This window comes from Lepidochelys kempii, chromosome 6, assembly GCF_965140285.1.
Source record: "Lepidochelys kempii isolate rLepKem1 chromosome 6, rLepKem1.hap1, whole genome shotgun sequence".
NCBI classification, from domain to species: Eukaryota; Metazoa; Chordata; order Testudines; family Cheloniidae; genus Lepidochelys; species Lepidochelys kempii.
Window position 1 is genome coordinate 127,976,428 of NC_136385.1, and position 22,458 is coordinate 127,998,885.

Sequence of the window (22,458 nt, forward strand, 5' to 3'; positions counted from 1 at the left end):
TTTTCCTGGCATTCCCATCCCCTTATCTTCTCCATTTGTGCTTAGTGATTTCCATTGCACTGCCATAATCTGCCACACCAAAATGACACATGCTTTGAGAAGAGATCCTTCATAAATATTCCTGAGGTTCTGAAAGCTGCTTTCCCCTCCCAGCCCCTGCATCTCCAGTTGCCAGCCTGGAAATGTTCAGTTCCAGAGATGCATGATTGTATCAAGCTTTATTTATAATAGATCTAGTCTTGTGCTCACCTAAAGATCTCCGCTCCTGTTTTGCTTGTTTTCTGTAAAATCAGGGCATCTCAAACTTCACCATGGTACTGCTGGATGAAACTTGTGCATCTCATCGTGTGGGCACTGAGACTCTTCCTCCTTCCACCACCACAAGCCATAGAAAGTGCAAGGGAGGAGAAGTAGTGTAACTTTGGTAGGGTGTATTAGCATATGGCCACAGCAGCACCTCGCTGATGCTGGGTCCCTGCCACTCTGCTGTGTGTTTGCCAAATACTGTCAATCCGATACTGAATGTTCAATAGCACTCAGTGGAAATTGTCCAGTGAGGGAGAAGAGACATTGGTTTTTGTTTCCTTCCCCTGCTTCCTTGGAGGGCTGTGGCTGCTGAGGGGCGCAAGCCGCATGCCACTAAGTGGTGGATAAGACTCATGATCTTTGGTACTGCCCTACAAGGAGCATGTCTGCTGTGGATTTGACAGCTGTCTGAGTGGAGTGGCTGCACCGACCTTTCCAAAGATGGGAGGCAGAATTCTTTCCCCGGTGTGCTCTAGTTGACCCCGCACACACCCACTGCGGGAACGTTGAAATACGGAATTGCAGGTAGGAGCAGGCAGCTGTTCGTAGAGAGAGCGTACACGTTGCAATACTCCTGTGCAGTGAAAACCTGGTTATCTGTAGGGGAGAAGGGAAACATGTAACTTTAAAAATATACTTGAAAAAAACACCATCACCCAGACCAGAACTTTAAAAGACCAAGCTCCTGGCTAGTGTTGCTTGCCAACAATTCCACATGGCTCTACGTTCCTTTGCTTTCCAATCTCGCCTTCCTTGCAGTAATTAGACTGTGAGGATCAGGAGTCACTTGAATACACTTGGAAGAGAACTGGCTTCTGTGGTGATACGTGCACTAATGTGTTTGCTTGCCACCATGGAGAAACTAATCCATCTCCTCTGGTGCAGGCCACGTGTACTGCACTGACCTTAACATCAGAGTTAATACACCTCCTCGGGAAGTGCACCAGCTAGGAAAACTCTGCTTAATTGTATTCCTTTCTGTTAGCTGTAAAGTGGGTGTAAAAGGCTGGTAAATTAACAAGGTCAGTCAGTTAACTAAGTTGCCATACTTGTTCTGTCTGCATGAAACATCCTAAGGCAGGTGTGTTCGTGCTGCTTTCTTTCAGGAGGGATGCATAGTCCTCGTGAAGTTTGCTCAACACTTGGATAAGCTTCTCGGTGCCTTCCTTCTACCTTTCTGTAATGCTCTCAGTAGCGTGTCTGAAAATGAGAGGGGCCAGCTGATATGTACTGAAGCCCTAAAACTTGTGTGTATCTTCAGCCTCCCAGACTGTAGCGGGAACTTCTCAGCTCTGCAGGGGAGCAAAAGACACTACAGATTTGATTAGGAATGACCCCCCCCCCAAAGATAAAAGGAGTACTTGTGGCACCTTAGACCAATTTATTTGGGCATAAGCTTTCGTGAGCTACAGCTCACTTCATCGGATGCACTGTAGCTCACGAAAGCTTATGCTCAAATAAATTGGTTAGTCTCTAAGGTGCCACAAGTACTCCTTTTCTTTTTGCGAATACAGACTAACACGGCTGTTACTCTGAAACCCCCCAAAGATGACATTCAGCGTTTTCTAAAGCCACTTCTCAGAAACGTGGCTAGTGGGACTAAATCCTTGGAAGCCAGTCCTTGGCCAGTGTTTCTGTTGTGTGTCTTTCGGCTTGTAGCGGTCTTCATTAAGAGTGAATAGCCCAAGCACAATGTGTTCCACAAGGATCTGACAAAGTGGGGCAGTGGCTTAATTGGGATGTTTCTTTGAACCAGCCTCTGGGCCAATTAAAAGGGTTCATCTTGTATGTCTGAAGCTGACCACTTTCTCCTTTACTCTGTCCTCTCTTCCTGCTTATACTATGGAGGGTGAGGGGGGTGGTTAATTTGTTTGCGGAATCTCAGTCATTACTCTGCTTAACGTGCAGACTAATTGGGAGATGGGGAAGGAGCGCCTTGGCCACGCCGCAGCCATGCAAGCACTTAGACGTGGGCTTTAAAAACTTGTTACAATCATAGCTATTAACCTACTGCCCTCTGACACGCTTCAGAGCAGCAAAGCAGAGTTGCAGATATTTACCTCCTGCAGCTGTCGATGCTGGGGGTCAGCCAATAGTCCCCACATTCAAAAAGAGCCATGAGCTCTTTGTGGTTTTTTTGTGCTTTGAATTATAATCGATGATTTGCCCGACAGCACGTTGGTTAGAACGGACTCCATTCAGCAGCGAGGAACGAAGAGTTGACAGGTACATCTGTACTTAAGGCATTGTGTAGCGTACAGACACTGCATGCCCAGATAGCGCGGGGATAAAGAGCAGTGTAGACAGAGAGACCTGGCTTCAGCAGGTAGAATAGAGAAGAGAGCCTCATACATGGCTCACCCAAGCCATGCCTCCTGTGTCTACACTGCAATGTAGCATCCCGCTGATGGAGCCTTTCACTGCGGCCTGTAGCTACATGTAGCTGATTTGACCTCAGTGACTCAGGCATTTGTAATTTCCAGGCTGGCTTGCTGCAGTTCCCGGTAGCTAGCCCAGGGCCCTGAGGCTGCACTGCTTACCAGGGACACATCACCCTGGTACACTGCTTCCCCTTCCCCAGCAGAGTCCAGCTCAAGGTCGCTGCATTGACATCCAAATCCCTGTATAGTGCTTGCCCTAGCTACCTGATCGCCTGTCCTTTCCTTCCATGATGGCTGCCTCCCAGGCCTGCATGGTTCCACTGGCAAAAGCTGTTGACAAGCAGGGGAAGACTTGTATCTTAAGGGGATGGAGCTTTCCAAGGAGCTGGACCAAGCCCATGGAACTTGCTGCCAAATAAATGACCCCCATGCTCACTGTGCTCAGAACCAAGGGCAAAACCCACTTCCTCTTCAACGGAGCTTCCCTGCAATTACTTCCCCAAACACGCCAGGCGCTGCACCCTTTACACTTGTCAGTAACCGTAAGCTTGACCCTGCCAACAGGGCTTGAAGAGCGATTTTTGTGTTTACTACTGGTGGAAATTATTTAGATACCGTGGTGATGGACAACCCGTATAACACTCTAGCTAGAAGTCTTTCTGGCAATCCTCTACTACTAAGATGGCCAAAACCCAAACTTTTTGCCTCCTTCCTTATTGTGCTGTGGAGGGATGGTTATGTCCTAGCCATATGCCTTATTCCTGAATTTGCATGCTTATCAGATAAGGAACAGCTTAATCAGGGGAAAAGCCCGAGGACTATGAACATATACTTTCATTTGCTTTTGATTGAAAAGGCTGTAATTGAAACTGGAAAATCTTCCATCCCTGGCTACTGTCACTTGCCAAGAGGCCCACAAAGTTGGGCAGAGAAATCGTGTCGGTGACTTTTTTCAAAATCTGGTATCCTGAAGTCTTCAAAGTACAAATCTGATAATCCAAAGCATGTTTATCTTTTTAAAACAGGAGCTGTGAGTGGCTATTGTTCGGACTCCCTATTGGCTCTTAGTGGTGGTGCTTTGTAATTGAAAGCAGCTGTATATTGTGTTGCAGTTTAGAGGCTTGCTCAGTTTTGGGGATCTTTGTTCCGGCTGTTTGCATCAATGAGTCGACCCTTCAGCAAACACATGCCATCCCCCCCATCCCTCCCTCCCCCCTAGAAAAGAATCTTATGTTAACATTGGTGCTAGGGATCGCTTGAACATGTGCAGGATAGAATAGGCGCAGTGTGAGCCCCTGATCATCATTTTAATTAGCAATATATTCGGACCGAGAACAAAGGTCTGTCTCACTGAAGCAGATGGTAGGGTGGGAGAGGTTGCTAAGTTATTATGGAGAGAGGCCGCAGCGAGCAAATGTAACGGGCTGCAGATGCTTACATGGGTTCTGAGCTAGAAGCTAGTGATCATTGAAAACCTGAGCCATCTGCTCTTCAGCCCAGCAAAGCATGTGTCTGTCAAAATAATACATTCCTAAAATCTCTGCCTTCTGCACAGGGGCTCAGTAATGTGTGTGACCCACATCCAGCTGTAGAACAATCCCGCCCACTACAACAATGCCTTGCGTGACATTGAGCTGCACGGTCCACAGCACTGATGGCAGTCTCCCTTTGTCTTCCTGAAATAGGCTGGCTGCCTTCTGTGGCAGCCATTTTGGGTGTTGCTTGACCTCTGACCTCCCGTACCGCTGCCTCACAATGAAGCTGTTGTCAAGCATTCAGTCTGGTAACGAGTCCGGGTGCGGAGAGGGTCCTGCCAGCTGATGCTGCAGTGGCCAAGTACAATAGAGCCCCTGATGCTGGGCGGCAGAGGAGCGCGCCTGCAGATGAAGTGAATTACCGCAGCAGTCAGGCTAACGGGGCCGTTCGGCCTTCAGCGTCTGCAACAATTGATTATCAGCATAGAGCAGGGATGACAGGTGTTTAGCTCACTATTCAGCCTCTCTGCACTGTCTGGATTTATGAAATTACCTGATGCTTCTCCAATGAGTGCTTGGAAGTTTCAGTGGCTTCAGTTCAGCTCTTATTTTTTAAATTATTATGCTACTTATATGGGGGGAGGGGAGGGAGGGGGCGGAGATAGCTCAGTGGTTTGAGCATTGGCTTGCTAAACCCAGGGTTGTAAATTCAGTCCTTGAGGGGGCCATTTAGGGATCTGGGGCAAAAACTGGGGATTGGTCCTGCTTTGAGCAGGGAGTTAGACTAGATGACCTCCTGAGGTCCCTTCCAACCCTGATATTCTATGATTCTATGTAAACCCTACTCAACCGGGCTCAGAGAGACTTCTCCTCACCCTTTCCTGCTTTAAAATCCAGATTGCTTTAACCAATCACACCTCCCACCAAAAGGGAATTCAGGGAGGATGCTGAGAAACACGCTTGAAGGCTGCGTCTATCTCTGGAGCCTTAGAGGCTATTCTTTGGCCGTATGTTGTCGACTACAGGAGTATCGTCTGTTTTCCACTTCCACAGACACAAGTTGTGGCCATTTGTTCCCCCGACTCCTGTTTTCTGTATATTTTTCTTTCCTGAGAGGTCATTGGAGGTAAACTAGGAATCCAGCCAACCTAATTCTTTAATGCCATTGCTGAGTGGAGCTGGCGGAGTAGTATTCATTGAGGCTAAGCGGCACGCGTTCAGGCCATTCATTCCATGTTTGAATGCGTTCCTAGTCTCTGTTGGTATATTTGCCAGAACTATACATTTCAGGCTATGGGTTGTTTGCAAACTGTTCAGTTTTTTGTGCTGGTGCGATTGTCACGTGGTGGGCGTGCGTGCGTGTTGGTGTGCGTGTTCGGCGGTGGGCAAGAGGTGCTGGGGGGAGGGAGCGGAGCGGGGCCAGGGAGACCAAGGGAGGGGGCAGGAAGAGGCGGGGGCGAGGGTGGGGCTTTGGGGGAAAGGGCAGTGTGGGGCGAGGCCTCGAGGCGGAGCGGGGGTCGAGCACCCACCCGGACAGAAGAAAGTTGGCACCTGTGCGAGCAGCTCTTGTTCGCTTACATCCATGATGTCCCATTGAGGCTGTAGAAGGCGTTGGACTCTTCACGCACGTTGGAGGATATTCTGGTGGTTCATTCTCCAGACCCGTTTTTATTTTCCGTGGGGGTCCTTGCTAGGGAAGCATGAATTGCCCCCACCCCAGACTGCTCTGCTGCTGGTTTTCACTCCTGTACCATTAACGCAGAAAGGCAGTGGTGGAAATGCAAATTGTGTGCTGTTCAGAGCTGGTATCATGTGGTTGACCAGGTGATGAAACAGAAGCAAGAAGCCATGCTAAAAAAGTACAGTGACCTAATCCAGTTTCCATGGTAACGTTGTAGATTAATGGCTTTTAGCTGTAATCTGAATGAGACGTATTAAACTTTTATATTGTGATTTAGAGCTTTTGTGTCCTGGGTGACTTTGAATCTAAATCCATCAGTCACATGCGTATGCTTTTGTGTGCTTCTTTTTAACTGTGGAAAAGTAACCTCTGCTAATACTGCCGTTAGAATGAAAGCTAATATTGCCGGACTTCATGTGTGCTGAGTACATGAGCGATGAAATGCCCCATCCGCTGATTAGGGGCAGCAATATCTAGGGATGGCTGTGCAGTGCTTGGTAAATCCTTTAACTAATGTATGTGAAATATAGAACTGTGGAAGTAACCTGGCACAGATAGTTGGGTGCTGACTGCCACGTGCTAGGGAATCGTAACAGGACGGCTGCCTGTTGGTGGAGGACAAGCAAACCGCCCAGTGCTCAGACTGCCTCACCAGCACTTGTTCCCTTTCTGAAGGAGAGGGCAATGACACGAGTTCCTAATTTTGTTCCCGCCACCCCCACGTTGCACTGTGCTAACCCAAAATCACCCTAGCTCTGGGAAGGGCGTTCTGTAGGGAGCTGGCTGCTGCCATAGGGATGGTGGAGAGTACATCGGTGACTTGCTTTGTCTTTCAGCATCTCCAGTAAATATTCTAGTTAGGTAAGGAGGAGCTTGTTGTGTTCATTTCCTGTCCTACAGCAGCCATTTGATGGTTTCCTTTCCAAACGGGGGACAGGTTTGGTGAGTACAGGCTGACCTGTCCCACCCGTGTCACAGTGGACAAGTTAAAGAACAGTTTAAGCCTCTTTGTTCACCTTAAGTCGCATGTTCTGTGAGCAGATGTCCTGATCATACGTGTATGAGGGGCTTTACTGTAGCTCAGCTACTTGCTGGCGATCCACAGCCCCAGGTGCATGGGATATTTGGCTAGGATTACAGCAATGTGCTCTACAAGAGGCTATCCATTCGGACTGTCGGAAGCTAAAGCTAGTGTGTTGTACCTATTTGCCACGTGGACCTATGTACAGTCCATGGTCTGCAAATGCGTTTTTTCTAGATTTCACCTCACGTCCGTGCTCTGCTCTCTCCCCGAACTGTCTCTAACCTGTCACAGCTGGAAGCAATGCCTAGAGTAGGATTTAAAGGTGTGCTTGCACTTCTGAAAGGCTGTTGTGAACAAACCCACGCTGCCTTAATTCAATCAATTTAGCGCATCTTCAAGCCTGGGGGAGCCAGGATTTTAGCTTGGTTCAGATGGGGCGGTATACAAGGGTGCAGAGCAGCTTTCTTGCTGCTTATCTTGACACTGAAAATCTGCTGCGTGTGCTGTGTGGACTTGTTGCGGCAGGAAAGCGGGTTCCGGACCTGGCACCTGGCGGTGTGCAAGATGCAGCTATTCCAGGTACCTGCTGTTGATGAGATCATAGTGTGTAGTTTGCTAGAGCTAGTCATTCTTGTCCACCCTGGGTTGTCATATAGCCAGAGCAGAAGAGAGATGGCTGGTGCTGTTCCAGAATTGGAAAGATGGTCCAAAACCTGGAAGTCTAGGCACATACCCTTCCTTAAATCTTCCCCTTCACATTCACATGCTCCCATCACAAAGACAGATGGACTGGTTTGCTTAACGGAGCCCCTCTAAAAATCTTTCTTTCCTTCCTCCTAACTGAGCTGGTTTAACCAGACTCTGCTCTAGCCGGTTATCTTCAAATCTGATTTTTGCAATAACTACACTTCTAGGAGTACTTGTGGCACCTTAGAGACTAACCAATTTATTTGAGCATGAGCTTTCGTGAGCTACAGCTCACTTCATCAGATGTTTACCGTGGAAACTGCAGCAGACTTTATATACACACAGATTTCATGATTTCTGTGTGTATATAAAGTCTGCTGCAGTTTCCACGGTAAACATCTGATGAAGTGAGCTGTAGCTCACGAAAGCTCATGCTCAAATAAATTGGTTAGTCTCTAAGGTGCCACAAGTACTCCTTTTCTTTTTGCGAATACAGACTAACACGGCTGTTCCTCTGAAACCTACACTTCTAGGAAGTGTGATTTTTATTTTGAAATGCTCCTGGCAAACCCTCACCGAAATACCTTGGAATAGAGACACTACTATCAGAGCACGGCACCAGACAGGCTGGGATCGACAGCTTGGCCCCGGGGGCTGTGGAGATGAAAGTATCTCGGCATTGTTGGAATTTTGTAGCTCCTCTGATGATGATCATAGAGTTCCTTTTATACCTGTGCTGCCTTTGAATAATAATAACCTGTGGAACCTATTATTTTCTTAGCACTGGAAGACTCAGGACAGTGAGGAATATGAAGCAGAAGGTAAGAACAAGCAGAAGCACCTGCTTTTAGTCTTGTAAAGTTAAGCAGGGGAAGGGAGGGAAAAAGGAAAATTAAACAATGGCCATTTCTTGGTAAGAATTTCTGATTCAGACCTAATCTAGTTGTAAGGCGAGCTCTCAGCATCTTCCCCTGGGGACTGTTCAGGGGCCTCTGACATGGGGCAATGCTCAGCGGGGCAGAGCCCAGGAACCGCTGCAAATGTCTGAGGCTAAAAACCACATGGACCAAGGAAGTTTCCTGGCTCACTCTCGCTGGGGATGCAAGATCCCTGTGTGCTGGAACCTGTCCCTCTGAAAGGTTGAAAATATTGGTTTTGCGCTTCTGGGAAGCTGGTGCTTGTTCCTAGGGCCTGTGCAGAAGTGCTCCGTTCAGGTTGCTGGAGAGGGGGCTTTAGATGCTCTTGCAGTGGAGCATGGCTGATGAGTCTCTGCTTGCGTAACGGTGACCAGCTCGCACAAACGGCAGGTAGACTGCAGGGCTTCAGTTTTCTGTCGTGGCATATTGAAATGGAAACCTGCCCCAAGGCTGGGATGAGACAAAAAGCAGGGCCTGGGAGAGGTGGCTGCCTGAGCCCCACCCTGGAGGCCAGTGGCCCTAGATCACCTTCAATCCTGCTCCCTCTCCTGAAGGGTTCTCAGCTTCCTGCATCCCAGTCCCCCCCCGGGGGGGGGCACATTTCCTCTTACTTGCTACCTTCACCCATTCTCATTCTTCTGTCCCAAGCAGACCTCTCCCCAGTTCTAATTCATCTCCCTCTTCTCCTGCTTTGTCTTTCCTACCCCATTCCCTTGTTTCTCCTCCTGCCCCCTTAGCAGGTCCCCGTGTCTTGTGATGGCAGGCTCCTCAGGGTTCCCATGCTGTGAGTTCTGGGGGAGGAGCTGTGTACCAACACACATCAAGCCTCTTGCTGCGTAACTAGGTTCATTGGGCTCCCGCAGTGCAGACCCACCACCATAGATGCTGCTCGAACAGGCCCCTCTCCTGGCTTTTCCCCAGCAGTGGGAATGCTGAGATAGCGTTCGATGGAGTTGCACTCCGTGGCCACTAGATGTCAGCATGAGCCACAGAATTAAATGATTTCCTTCTGCCTTGGCTAGAGTTTAAATTGTTCCCTTAAGGTTTTGTTGTGTGTGTCTTATCACTTGTACAGCAGTGGCCCAAACGCTCCAACCAAAACCTAGGGAGTAATCATCCCAGTCCAAAGAGTAGGAGGAGATGCGGAAGTTCAATGAGCAGGGTCATGCAGGAGGTCAGTGGCAGGCCCAGGGATGAAACTGGTCTCCTGACACCCACTGCAGTACTCTGCCCACTAGAGCACGCTGCCTTCACGGACTATGGCGCACCACTTGAGAGCAGTGATCACAGGAGGCTGGTCAGCCACAGAAAGACCCTGAAGACTCTGCTTTGATTTGAGAGATGGCTAAATGTTTCCCACTTACTTTGGAAATACCAGTTTCTTCCCTCACAGCCCCCAGAGTGTGTGTGTGTGTGTGATGTGTAAAAGGGAGAGTTCAGGCTGGTGTGGGGAGTTGCAACAAAGTCTTCTAAACCTTTCAAGTAACCCTTTAAACATTAACATTTTCAGCTGTATAGTATTGCACTGAATTTATTTGCTTGGAGGAAGGGATTCAAGTGGAGGTTGCTGGTGACAGAAAATTGTTTAAACGTATCTTGATCAAAACATTTGCTTAATGGGCTATTCAGATGGTTTTGGGATAGGGGGGTTCTGAACGTCTTACCGTAGGAGCATGGCCAGGGCAGTAGGACACCCTAACGATAACCAGGTCTGGCCCTAGTAGCCGACACACAACTATCGAGGGAAGAACTCTGACAGAGATTACACAACTCTGCAAAAGCTCCAGCTTGTGTGGAATGCAGCTGACCGCTTCCTCCTCCGTCTAGGGTGTAGTGAGCACGTCCAGCCTACGCTCTTGTCCCTCCACTGGCCCCCAGTCTGCATTCACTGCCAGCTGAAGGCCTTGATCCCAGTCTCCAAAGCTCCTCGTGGTTCAGGTCCCAGTTGAGTTACAGACTACAGGGCATTTGAGCATCAAGGGAGTTGCCTTCCCGTTGGATAGTGCAGATCCCAAAGCCCATGATGGAGCATGTGAGTTAGACACACTGCAAGATCTTCCCTTTGATGGAGTCCCTCCTTTAACTGACGGACACAGCAACCCAATCTCTTCCCCCACCCCCCACACACGGTTAAAATCCCTGCCCCAAGTGGAGCCCCCGCAGCCAGAGATGGAGCACAGCAGAAGATCCCATGAAGTTCACTAAGAATTTTGCCAAGCAAGGAGGAGGTGCCCAGATGCTGTGGTGATGGGCACCATTACAAGCCCCTAAGGTAGCTAACTTGCTAGTGCTGGCAAACAGCCAGTTGTAGGTGTTGGGTGACATAACTACGCTGGCACCTAGTCCTAGAAAATCCTCCAGAGTTTCTTGCAATGGTGTTTTGAATTTTTTTATCCCTCCTTTTAATAATGTCAAACTCACTGCCCTTGTTTCAGGCCAGTTGAGATTTTGGAATCCGGATGACTTGAATGCTTCACAGACTGCATCGTCTCCTCCCCAGGACTGGATAGAAGAGAAGCTGCAGGAGGTTTGTGAGAATCTAGGGATCACCAGAGACGGCCACTTGAACAGGAAAAAGCTGATCTCCGTTTGTGAGCAGTATGGGCTGCATACTGTGGATGGCGAGGTAACCATCTCTGGGGCTCTCCTTTCAGAGGAAAGCTGGGGTGGCACAAAGTGCTGTAAAGGCTTTTCCGTAAGAAATGACTCCTCACTTTCACCAAGAAAATGACTTGCTTTTCTCTGAGAAATGCCTAAGATACATATAATTGCACATCTTAAAGAGACAAGGGGTCATTTGGAAAACAGGATCCGAACCCAGTTGATAGCTTCCTAATGAGCTTAACGGTTTTGAGTCAACTAATGACTGATCCTGTCTTTATAAAAAGGTAGTAACAGCCCTTAATTAATGATAGTTTCTCCAGTAAAATGGGGTCTAAACTGATTACAAACCAGAAAGTAAACTACTGACACCCTGGATACAGACCTGCAGTGTAGTCAAGGGTTAATGGAGTTTATCCACTTCTCGGTTGGGGAATACGGAGTTAACTCACTTCTGATCACTTTGTGTATAGCAGAGAGTGCCAAAAATGCTTTTTAATGGCACTTCTGGTTTTCACCCCGATGTCATCCCAGCCTAAACCCAATTCAAAATAAGGGAATCCCTGCACCCCCTTAGTGCCCACCATGTCACTGCCCAGTCTGGAGGATCAAAAAGGTTAGTTTGCCCACTTTTTTTTTTTTTTTAACCACTACACCACTGCATGGTATTAAACTTCCTAATCAGGAACTAGAGTGCTTGCCAAGAAGTCAACAGTACCTTGCTTTGAGCTCCATTTGCAAATGCCCTGGGGCAATATTTGTGACTCAACAGGATTTCAAAACTAAATTTGACACGAATTTTATTGTGTACTGGGACACTCATGTCAGTTTAGGATTCACAGGCTTGTAAAAAGTAGCTTTTCTACACCCCCAAATAACAACTTAAATGGGTTTTTTTTCAGGAAGCTTGTATTTTAATGGGATAATATTGATTTGCAGTGTTTGCAACACAAACATTGCAGCATCCTGCTACCACTGGGGAGCCAGGAATTGAAAGGGACAAAAAACTGATGAGATTCTTTCATAGTCAAAAGTGCAAAAAGTCAATGAACTGTACATTTTAAACACTTTCCATATTAAAAATTAAGGTGTTTTTAAAACCAGGTTGCCTTATGGTAGTAAACTGTACTTATTTTAACCTTGCACTATCCCTTCGTTCAGTTGCTACTCTGCAAGCTGGTGTTCTTTCAGCACGTGATTTGCTCTGAAACCCTCATGCCAGAAGGCTTTGGGAGCATAGAATCATAGAATCTCAGGGTTGGAAGAGACCTCAGGAGGTCATCTAGTCCAACCCCCTGCTCAAAGCAGGACCAACCCCGAGTAATGGAGCAAATGTTTTCTAGAAGATATACTACCCCTCAAGACAGTGAAATTCTTTAAACTGTGTTTTGAGAGGGGAGAACAGCTTAAAATGTAGCAGGGGAAAAATACACTGGTACACAGGCTTCAGTGTATTTGGTATTTCTGTGACTCACTGTACACAATACAATAATTGCCATCTTATGTATTATTATTATTATTATTCTGGTAAACTGAGTAATTCTTTTGGTTTGCTCCTTAAATGACATCTCTACAAAAGACTTAAACTGGTAGAATTTTGTTTGTTTTATGCCGAGCTGTAAAACTGTGTCTCATGTTGATACATCTGAGATGTTTGCCATGTGTACAAAAGACGTTGACAGTATTTTACCGCTTTCAGGTGCTTGAAGATGTGTTCCATAATCTTGAACAAGATGGCACAATGAGCATAGAGGACTTTTTCTATGGCTTATTTAAAAATGGAAAATCTCTTACGCCATCAGCTTCTACCCCATACAGACAACTCAAACGGCACCTCTCCATGCAGGTGAGAAGCACTGGGACAGTATTTCTCTGGAAAATGGCTTCATTTGACTAGAATGCGTGACATTTTTTAATAGCAGCTAGTCCTGGATGGTTGGGAGACTAGATAAAGTAATATTAAGAGAAGCTTTCAGGTAGATATTGCTGCCTGATTCTGCTGATAGGCCTTCTTGATCTCTAACCTGATTCCCTGACGCCACATTAGACTAGGAGCCTGATCCAGAGTCCTTTAAAGTCCACCAGAGCCCTTCTGTAAAGTTCAATGGCAATTGACTCATGGTCCACATGCTTTTATTTCTCCATGGAGGCACCTGATTGCTGCTGAATTTATTTGCTTGGAGGAAAGTGGAGGTTGCTGGTGACAGAAAATTGTTTGAACGTATCTTGATCTAAACATTTGCCCCAGGCGTTACCAGAATATATTGCATTGGTGTAAGAACTGTGGACCATAGCAGTCACTGTTTCAAGTGTTCTGTTACATGTTCCATGTTATCTCTGCAGAAAAGAGAGCACATTATTTTGGGAAAAGGCTTTCCCTAGGCATTGGTTATCTGACTCCAGAAAGTCAGCAGTAATGTCACAAGCCAAGCCGGGGTGGGTTAAAATGACTGCTGCATCTGGGTTTGCTTATGCCCATCATGAATACAAAGGCTATCTTTGTGTACCCTGTAAAGAGGAGTAAACTGTTTTGGTGTGGGGGAATCAGGATAAGCCACTGCCCGGTCCCCTCTTATGGAAGCACCCCCGTGCTCCTGATACCACAGTGTAAAGTGGAAAAGAAATTTGTCCTCCCACAGTGATCGGGTGAAAACCTGCACCGCCAGGCAAACTGTTCCACTGAAACTTTACGTGGTCAGGGTGGGGGCAGCAAAGGTAAACGTGTGGATGGATTCCTGAGGCACCCCTTCTAGGGAAAATAACAAAACATTCAAAACCAATTGCCCATAGTTGTGTAATTACAACAGGGTAAAACTCTTATCAGCCTGAGAACCTGTCTTGCTACAGTAGAAGTTTCCCTCCTTTGTTTTACATTAGAAACTTAACAGCAAGGGCCTGGTTAGACTGGAATTTCACTGAGTTAAATGGAATTACTCCTGAGCCACCTCAATGCAGTTCAGAGAAGACTCAAGTCCTTACAGCAATTCAGTTTATAAACCTTCCTCCTTTGGCAGCAGGAGGCAAATGTCCAGTATTGCCCTTAGCTGGCCTTTGCAGACCCCCATCTCTCCTCTCTTCTAGTCTTTTGATGAAAGTGGGAGACGCACCACTGCCCTGTCCGCAATGACTAGCACGATTGGGTTCAGAGTCTTCTCCAGCCTCGACGACGGGATGGGCTATGCCTCTGTGGAGCGAGTACTTGACACGTGGCATGAAGAGGGAATTGAAAACGGCCATGAAATCCTCACGGTAATTGGGTAGATCCCCCAGCCACCTGATTTTGATTTTGGATGCTGCTGCTTCTGGATCTGTACTTTTAACATAAAATGATGCAGTGCTGGGAACAGCAGGGATGTTGATATCCATGCTAACTTCCTAAGGCTTAGAGAAATGAGAAGTGACAACTCCCACGGAGTGAATATGTGTTTTAAGATAGCACAAAGGGCAGCATTCCATCCTTCCTGAAGTAGACCACCTATATTTACAGGGGGCGGTGTAATTATTTAGATGTCTAAATACCAGACTGCACTAGCAAACCAAATACTCCAGCATCGGAATGCTCTAAAAATTGTTGCACGTACAAAATGGAAAGCAGAATTTGACAGCCTGGCTCATGTTAGGTGTTTCATATCCAGAGGATAAAAATGTTCATATCCATTGCAAAACAGAGGTCCTCACCCTGCAGCAAACTGCTTCCCAGACGACGTTTTCAAAAGCTGTGAACAAGCTAAAGGAGAATTTCCTGTATTTTGTCCTTGACTCTTGATTCTATGACACTGGGGATACACTGTAAGAATTTTCTCCTATCTGTCCGTCAACGCTACACTGAGTTTGAGCATTACTGGCTGCTATAAACACTTGCACCAAAACTGTGCTAGCCGTCCTAGGTAAGAAAATTTTTTACCTAGGGAGGTGGTAGAATCTCCTTCCTTAGAGGTTTTTAAGGTCAGGCTTGACAAAGCCCTGGCTGGGATGATTTAACTGGGAATTGGTCCTGCTTTGAGCAGGGGGTTGGACTAGATGACCTTCTGGGGTCCCTTCCAACCCTGATATTCTATGATTCTATGATTCTATGAAATGCAGTTTGGACTCAAGCAAGTCCTAGTCTAAAAATTCACAGCCATTTTCTTTTTAGCCAGACGGGCATTTGAGAAACATAGCTCCTTAACTTCTCTTTCATTTGCTGCTTGATTACTTTATTTTTTAGCTTTTTTCCTATCTGGTTTTATTAGCATTAACGTGATTTCTGTCTTCTTTACATACTGTATATTTTATAATTTTAAGTATGGTAAAACACTTTGTTTTAACGTAAGTATAACTCGAGGCCAATCAAATGATTGTTAGGTTAGGCTTCCACCATTGTCATTACTAGCAATGGGCTTTGTGACCTAACTAAGGTGAGGTTTTTACTATAAAATACAAAAGTTAATTGAAGCTAAGGGGTCATGCACAAATTAACCTACCTCTCTAGTTGTCTTTATTGCAAGACTTTTTCTTATATCTGGGAAGATTATTTTCAATCCTCCATCTTGTCTCGTTTAAATTAAAAACAAATGCAATTTTGCTGAGACCCACAGTAAACAAACATGCATCTGCCACTTCTGTCGTGCGTGCACTTGATTTACTGTGTCTAATAGGAAATTGTGCCTCTCTCCTTCCCCTTTGCCAGAGCATGGATTTAATTTTGGGAGGGAGTTGAGGCTAAATTTCTGTATCCCTGCAGAGATGCCATTCAGAACGGATTCACCACCAAGCGCAGGCCACTTCTAGGCCTCCCCAGCTTTCTATTGTCACCTTCATTTTAAGCTCCTACAGGAGAAGGGAAGGTTGCCCTGTTGTGCTGACTTGTTGCTGTTTTACAGGCCTTGGATTTTAGCCTGGATGGAAAGGTCAACCTGACAGAGCTGACTCTGGCGTTAGAAAATGAGCTCCTGATAACCAAGAATGGAACCCATCAGGCTGCCTTGGCCAGCTTCAAAATGGAGATCAGACATTTACTGTAAGTTGGCAGGGTTTCAGTCTCCATCAGATCTCCCTTGTGTCCTAGTTACGTGGCCAGGCAGGAGTTTAGATACTGTTTGCTTACTCCACAATTCAGAGAACATCTCCCTAAAACGGTGTGAAACCTTGTATTTCTTGTGAAGCACCTGAGGGTTTTTTGTCAGCACCTCAGAACTTCTCAATAGCCTGAGTACTGCGAGTCTGGGAAGTGACAAACCTCAGTGGAAGCAAAGGCCCTCAGAAAAGCACCCTCAGACTTCCGAAAAACCAAAACCACACAAGGATTTTCTTGAGCGTCTCTCTTGCTTGTTCCTAAAGGGCTGGAAACAGTAATAGCCAAGGTACGTCAATAGATATGGCCCTTGTGCTGAGGAGGGTGAGATTTGATGCCTGCTGCCTTGAATGCTGATGATGACTAGTTATGGTTCTCTAGTGTTATGTAGGGTTTGTCATGCAGTGCAAGCACACGGGATGTACAAAACTGACACTTTCTCAGGGCTCTCAGAACCATGAGACACTTTGTTACCCTTCTGCCTCAGCGAAAAAGAGATTTGCTCATGCTGAACTGGGTGCAGCTCCCTGTCACTCCAGTCTGTTAGCTGCCTCCGACAAACGTCTCTGAATTCTGCCAGCCTGTCCTTTGCCAGACGGGTAACACTTGGTGCACTCCAAGTCCTGAGCCCCTGGAAGATTGTTTCCCTGGAGTCAGGGGGGCTGGAACAATTTGTATAGTGGGAGTGCTGTGAGCCATTGAAACAAACTGTAAGCCATGTTTATAATAGAAAGCCAGGAGGTGCTGCAGCCCCCTTAGTTCCAGCACCTACGCCTGGAGTATCCAGTCCTGTTACTGGACACTCAAAGAAACTTACCAAGTTCATTATCTCCAGAGAGGCAGGGTACACCCCAGCTTGTTTGATTCAGCTAAGAATTCACACTTTGCTTAATATTACAGCGCTGAGGTCTACTTTTGATAAAAGAAAAACAAATTTATTAACAAACATGGATTTTTTTTAAGTGATACTGAGTAAGGATAGTGGAAACAGGACTGGTTACAAATAAAACAGAAGTAGAATACGCTTCTAAGAGTCTAGACATAACTTTAGCAGACTACAATCCTCTGGTCTGGTCTACACTGGGGGGGTGGGGAATCGACCTAAGATACGCAACTTCAGCTACGAGAATAGCGTAGCTGAAGTAGACGTATCTTAGGTAGACTTACCTCACGTCCTCACGGCGCAGGGTCAACTGCCACCGCTCCCCCGTCGACTCCGCTTCCGCCTCTCACCGCAGCGGAGTACAGGAGTCGACAGCAGAGCGATCGGGGATCGATTTATCGCGTCTACACTAGACGCGATAAATCGATCCCTGATAGATCGATCACGTAGACTACCCTTTGTCTCAAACAGTTTTTTTCTCAGAGTCCTTTGCAGAGCTTGCTGATTTTCAGTCAAATCAGGAGCCAGATTTTTCACGAATCACTCCCTTCCGCCAGGAGTGTTCCTCGTGAAATGCATCAGAAAAATCTCTTTTTGCTTCTGCTTCTGTTCTCCCAAACGCAAGACAACCCGCTTTGGCTCTTGTTTCTGGTGCCTTCCCAGGCTGATTTCACATCCCCCAGTCAATCTGGCTTTTCCTGTTGACTTACGTGCAAATGTATCTCCCCTTGTGTTGTGCTTAATTTACCTCAAAGGCCTGAGCAGACAGGTCACTCAACATTTCTTTGTCAGGGAAAAACTTGTTTATCATCCCTGCCTGGTTACCTAGTTTAAACATTTTTAGCACATAGACACAACTCCTTGCATAAAGAAAAGGAGTACTTGGGCACCTTAGAGACTAACCAATTTATCTGAGCATAAGCTTTCGTGAGCTACAGCTTGCTCAAATAAATTGGTTAGCCTCTAAGGTGCCACAAGTACTCCTTTTCTTTTTGCGAATACAGACTAACACGGCTGTTACTCTGAAACTCCTTGCATGACACCCATACATACATCTCTCAATGCTTGTGATGACCAGCATTCTACGAGCTTTTATTTGGTACTTTACCCAACATTCTTTATGGATAAATACCATGACAGCAATGTGGTAGGTATAGTGAGTTTGTCAGGCCTGATGAGAGCTGCAGTTGCATGATAGTCATCCCTTTGCCAGTGCTTGGAGGGTCCCATCTCCTTTCACTACATTGCCATTCGGGTTTGTGCTGGAAGAGATTTTGAATAAAAGACCCCAAGGACAGAACTGTCTCCAGCAAAGTGCAAAGGAGTAAGCTCTCATCTGTACACTTCAACCACTCTACTTTACCTCCACTCCAGGATGAGAATTACCAGTAGAGAGATGGAACAAATTGAAAATCGAGCTCCCTTAAGGGAGCTGTCAAATGTAGCCAATCCAACAGACACCGAGTAATTAAAAACAAATCCAGTTGCCAGGTGGGTACAGCACAAGAGTGAGGTGCCAGAGGTAATCAAACCAGTGAAAACAAAAGAATGGGACAGAAGGTGGCCTGGCCCAGTGGCACAGCTCCACCAGTGCAGGAAATTAAACTACTCCAGAGCAGTTCCTAGGCTCGTCAGTCTTGGCCAGCACAAATTGAGGCAACAATGCACTTGTGCCCGAGCCGATGAAGAACTAGAACTGATGGGACAAGCCCATCGATCTTTCACAAAGAGGAAGGTGGCTATGACCTGGAGGCAGGAGGGATGTAGAGTGGGGGGAGAAAACTGGGTATTCCTCAGGCCTTGAAATGTGTGTGAGACTTTTTTGGGTGCTGGGGAGCCAGGAAAGGGCGTATAATCCAGGATTCCTCCCTTTCGGTAGGGAGCGAGTTGACCAAGTGGTGAGAGAAAAAGAGAAGCTGCGCTCAGATTTGGAAAAAGCTGAAAAACTGAAATCTCTTATGGCCTCGGAAGTTGACGACCACCATGCTACCATAGAGCGCCGGAATGAATACAACCTCAGGTATGGCAGCCCACCTGCATTTCCGCCTTCGCTACCTGAAGGGGGCCGGAGTGATCGGAGAGCACAGGTCTCTCCATTTTGTTCGGTCATTGCATGTGTATACAGTGTTGGTTGTACATAAAAATTAGATAATTGCTTTGCTGCATGTGTGTGGCTCTAAGGAAAAACTTCAGGCTGAAGTAAGTGTGTGTGTGTACACACGTTCTGAAGGGCTCAGGATCAATTTGGCTAATCTTCCTGTCTTCCACTTTCCTACCACCCATTTCTATAGTACCAAAGGTCTCCAAATTCTGTGCAACCCAGTTCCATCTGTACAATTCCCTCTTTTTTGGCATCATGGTCCTCGCACCTGGTTTTCGTGCTCTCATTTTGCTTTCCTGATTAGCTGGCAGGAAGTGTTACATTTTTGTTTTCCACAAATATAATTTGAGTTGAACTCTAACTTTAAGATTTGGATCGGTGAGATAGAAATCCAATTTAATCCTAAAAACAGAGCAGCTTATGAAGAACATAGCATGGGATGTGCCTTGTACAGTACGGCTGGTGGCTGTGTATGTTACTGATCTGTGCATCACTGCTTTCTCTCCCGTGAGTCTTTTTTTTTCTTGTGTAGGGGTTGTTGGTGTAAGACCCAGCTGCTTCTGTGTGACTGTTTCTACCCTACTTGCTTTTTAATGGTGTTTGCCCACTTTTCTTACCATCCTCTCTTGTGTTAATAGGAAGCTGGATGAGGAATACAAAGAACGCACTGCAGCTTTAAAGAATGAACTCCGGAAGGAGCGAGAGCAGATCCTGCAGCAGGCTGGCAAACAGCGATTGGAGCTGGAACAGGAGATTGAGAAGGTGAAAACGGAAGAGAACTACGTCCGTGACCGGCTCACCCTTTCCCTAAAGGTAACAAAGGGCTGGCTGAAGTTGCAGACTTTGTCACTTAGCCCTTGTTAAGAGAATCAATGACTGTGTGTATTGTACGGGCTGAAATTACCTTTAGCAGCATGATTTGTATAGGTGTATTTAAAAGGGTTCTTCTGACTTGCCTGGGTAGACTGTTGCCTAGATGTCATAAGGCTCCCAGACTCTGTAGCTGTGGTATGCAGCGTGTACATGTCTGGTCAACCCAGACACCAGATGGACAATTCTTACTCCTGAGGGAATTCTGCGCCAAAAAAATTAAAAATTGTGCACCTGAAAATAAAAATATGCCTACAATATTTTAAAATTCTGCACATTTTATTTGTCAAATAAATGTGGAGGCTCCAGCATGGCATTGGGGAGCACAGGCCACTGGCTGCACAGAGGTGGGGGATCACTGTGCAGCTCCCTCATGGGACACAGGCTCAGCAGTGAGGCTGCACCCAACCCTGATACAGCGCAAGGACCGGGCCTGCCCCAGAAACACTCCAGGGCCCTGCCCCTCTGTGCCAGGTGCACCAGGTGTGGGCAGACTCAGCAAGGCAGGATCCAAGTGTGGAGGGGCTTAGTGTGGGGGGGATCCAGATGTGGGTTGAGAGGGTTCTGTCTGGGGTAAGCTGGATGTGGGCAGCTCAGTAGCGGATCTGGGGGCTGGGGGGGGGGTCTGGATGCACAGGGGCTTGTTGGGGGGGTTCTGGGTGCAACAGTAATGGGACTCTGCAGGGGGCCCAAGTGAACGTAGTTGGGGCTCAGCAGAGGGGGCCTGGGTGTGGGAGGGATAGAGCTTGGCAGGGGGCTCTGGGTGTGGGGGGTCCAAATGCTGGGGGAGTTTGGGCTCAGTGGGGTGGGGATCCAGGTGTGGGTGGCTTGTTGGGGTGGTCCAGGTGCAGGGGGAGTGGGGCTCATGCAGGGGGGGGGTTCCTGAGTGCAGAAGTGTGAGGCTCAGTGGGAGGGTCTAGATATGAGGGCATCTGGATGCATGGGGGTTGGGCAGATGGGGGAGCAGCTCCCTGTACAGCAATCCCTCCCACTGCAGCTGAGGAGCGATGGGTGCCGGAGCTTTCTGCAGCTGGGGAGAAATCTGGGGGTGGATCTGACCCAGCCCTGGATGCAGAGGAAATCCTGTCCTCCCCAGCCCAGCTGGGACTAGCAGGGCACAGGGTAGAGCCACCAGCCAGGTCTTCCCCAGTCCCGCCCCCTCCCTCACAGTGATTTATCTCTCTGCCTGCTGCTCTGGGCACCCAAAACATACTGCTTGGGAGGGTCACATGACTGCACTTGTGGGTTCCCTTTGCTTCCCTGTCAGAAAATCATTTTTCTGCAGAGAAGCAAAGAAATCTGCGGGGGAACATAAATTATGTGCATGCACAGTGGTGCAGAATTCCCCCAGGAGTAAATTCTGCTTGATGGCTGTCTGTTTTATCATCTGGCCACCAGCTAGGAGAGGAAACATCTTACTGCTAAGGTCCTGACATATGAAAATACAGCTTTGAAACCCCCCATAAACGAATTCTCCAATTGGATCCGTATTCTCAAAACAGTCTGACTGCAGGGTTGTGTTTTTTGAGCTGAGGCCATGTGTACTTGGGCCCCAGATTCAGGTTCCTTTCCAAAATGTTTTTAGAAATAGCAAACTCGTAACTGATCTTGTTCTAGTCTGAATACAATCAGATCGGGCAACTTTTACTCTCAAACTTCATAGTTTGTTTTTTCAACTGGGCAGAAATAAACTAAGGGGAGCAGGCTCTAGGCAAACAAGCTCTGGGTGTGGGGAAGGAGGGCCTTTAAAGATATTGCTGATGTCAATCCTCTCGTCTGCCTGGAAGGTTGTCATCTCTTCCTTAGGCAGCTGTTGGCCAGATGCATGCAGGAAAGCAGGGAAAACTAGGGAGAAGAGTCTCAAGACAGGACTAGAGGTTGCTCTTTGCTTTGTACGCTGCTTGCAGGTTCCGGCCTTCCCGTGCATGACTTTGGTGTGACAAGAGGGGTCTTCCATTTTTTACCAGCAGACAAATTCACACTTCTTGTTGGCAACTGACATTTGTACCAGTATCTGTATCAGAATCCAGGCTTGGGCCTACTTCTGGGCAAGACAAATGTACCTTCTGACCTGACTCACTGTGGACTTTCCTAGGTATCAGTGTTTGGAAAGTTTTTAAAACAAACAAAAATATGCCAGAACTTTAAGATCACTTCTCCTTTAGGAAAACAGCCGTTTAGAGAGCGAGCTGTTGGAGACTGGACAGAAGCTGTTAGAGTACAAGAGCCTGACGAGCAAACTGCAAAGAAACTTGGAAAATGTCTTGGCCGAGAAGGTGAGCCTCCCTTCCTTCCGTTGTGCCTGTCTAATAGAGAGCAAATTCCTTAAGGGTGGCTGTCTGATGCTGATTTAACCGCGAGCAGAAGACCCTCACTGTGAACATGACCACAGTGGACCTTGGTTACTCTGAGAACTGTGGCTGAGTGTTACTACAGGTTATATTTTCCTAAATTATCAGTAAATGACTTGCTGTGTTGT

At 47.0% G+C, this 22,458-nt stretch overlaps 1 protein-coding gene across 8 annotated transcripts in view; it reads left to right on the top strand.

Moving 5' to 3' along the window:
• Positions 1-22,458, top strand: part of NIN (ninein) — a 105,605-nt gene that overhangs the window by 44,397 nt on the left and 38,750 nt on the right. For all 8 annotated transcript variants that reach the window (XM_073350184.1, XM_073350189.1, XM_073350181.1 and 5 more), the window contains 8 exons: positions 8,336-8,375; positions 10,907-11,097; positions 12,772-12,918; positions 14,154-14,321; positions 15,935-16,071; positions 18,888-19,028; positions 19,748-19,922; positions 22,145-22,255. In XM_073350184.1, the coding sequence (XP_073206285.1) occupies positions 8,336-8,375; positions 10,907-11,097; positions 12,772-12,918; positions 14,154-14,321; positions 15,935-16,071; positions 18,888-19,028; positions 19,748-19,922; positions 22,145-22,255 (1,110 nt within the window). The remainder of the gene's footprint in view (positions 1-8,335; positions 8,376-10,906; positions 11,098-12,771; positions 12,919-14,153; positions 14,322-15,934; positions 16,072-18,887; positions 19,029-19,747; positions 19,923-22,144; positions 22,256-22,458) is intronic.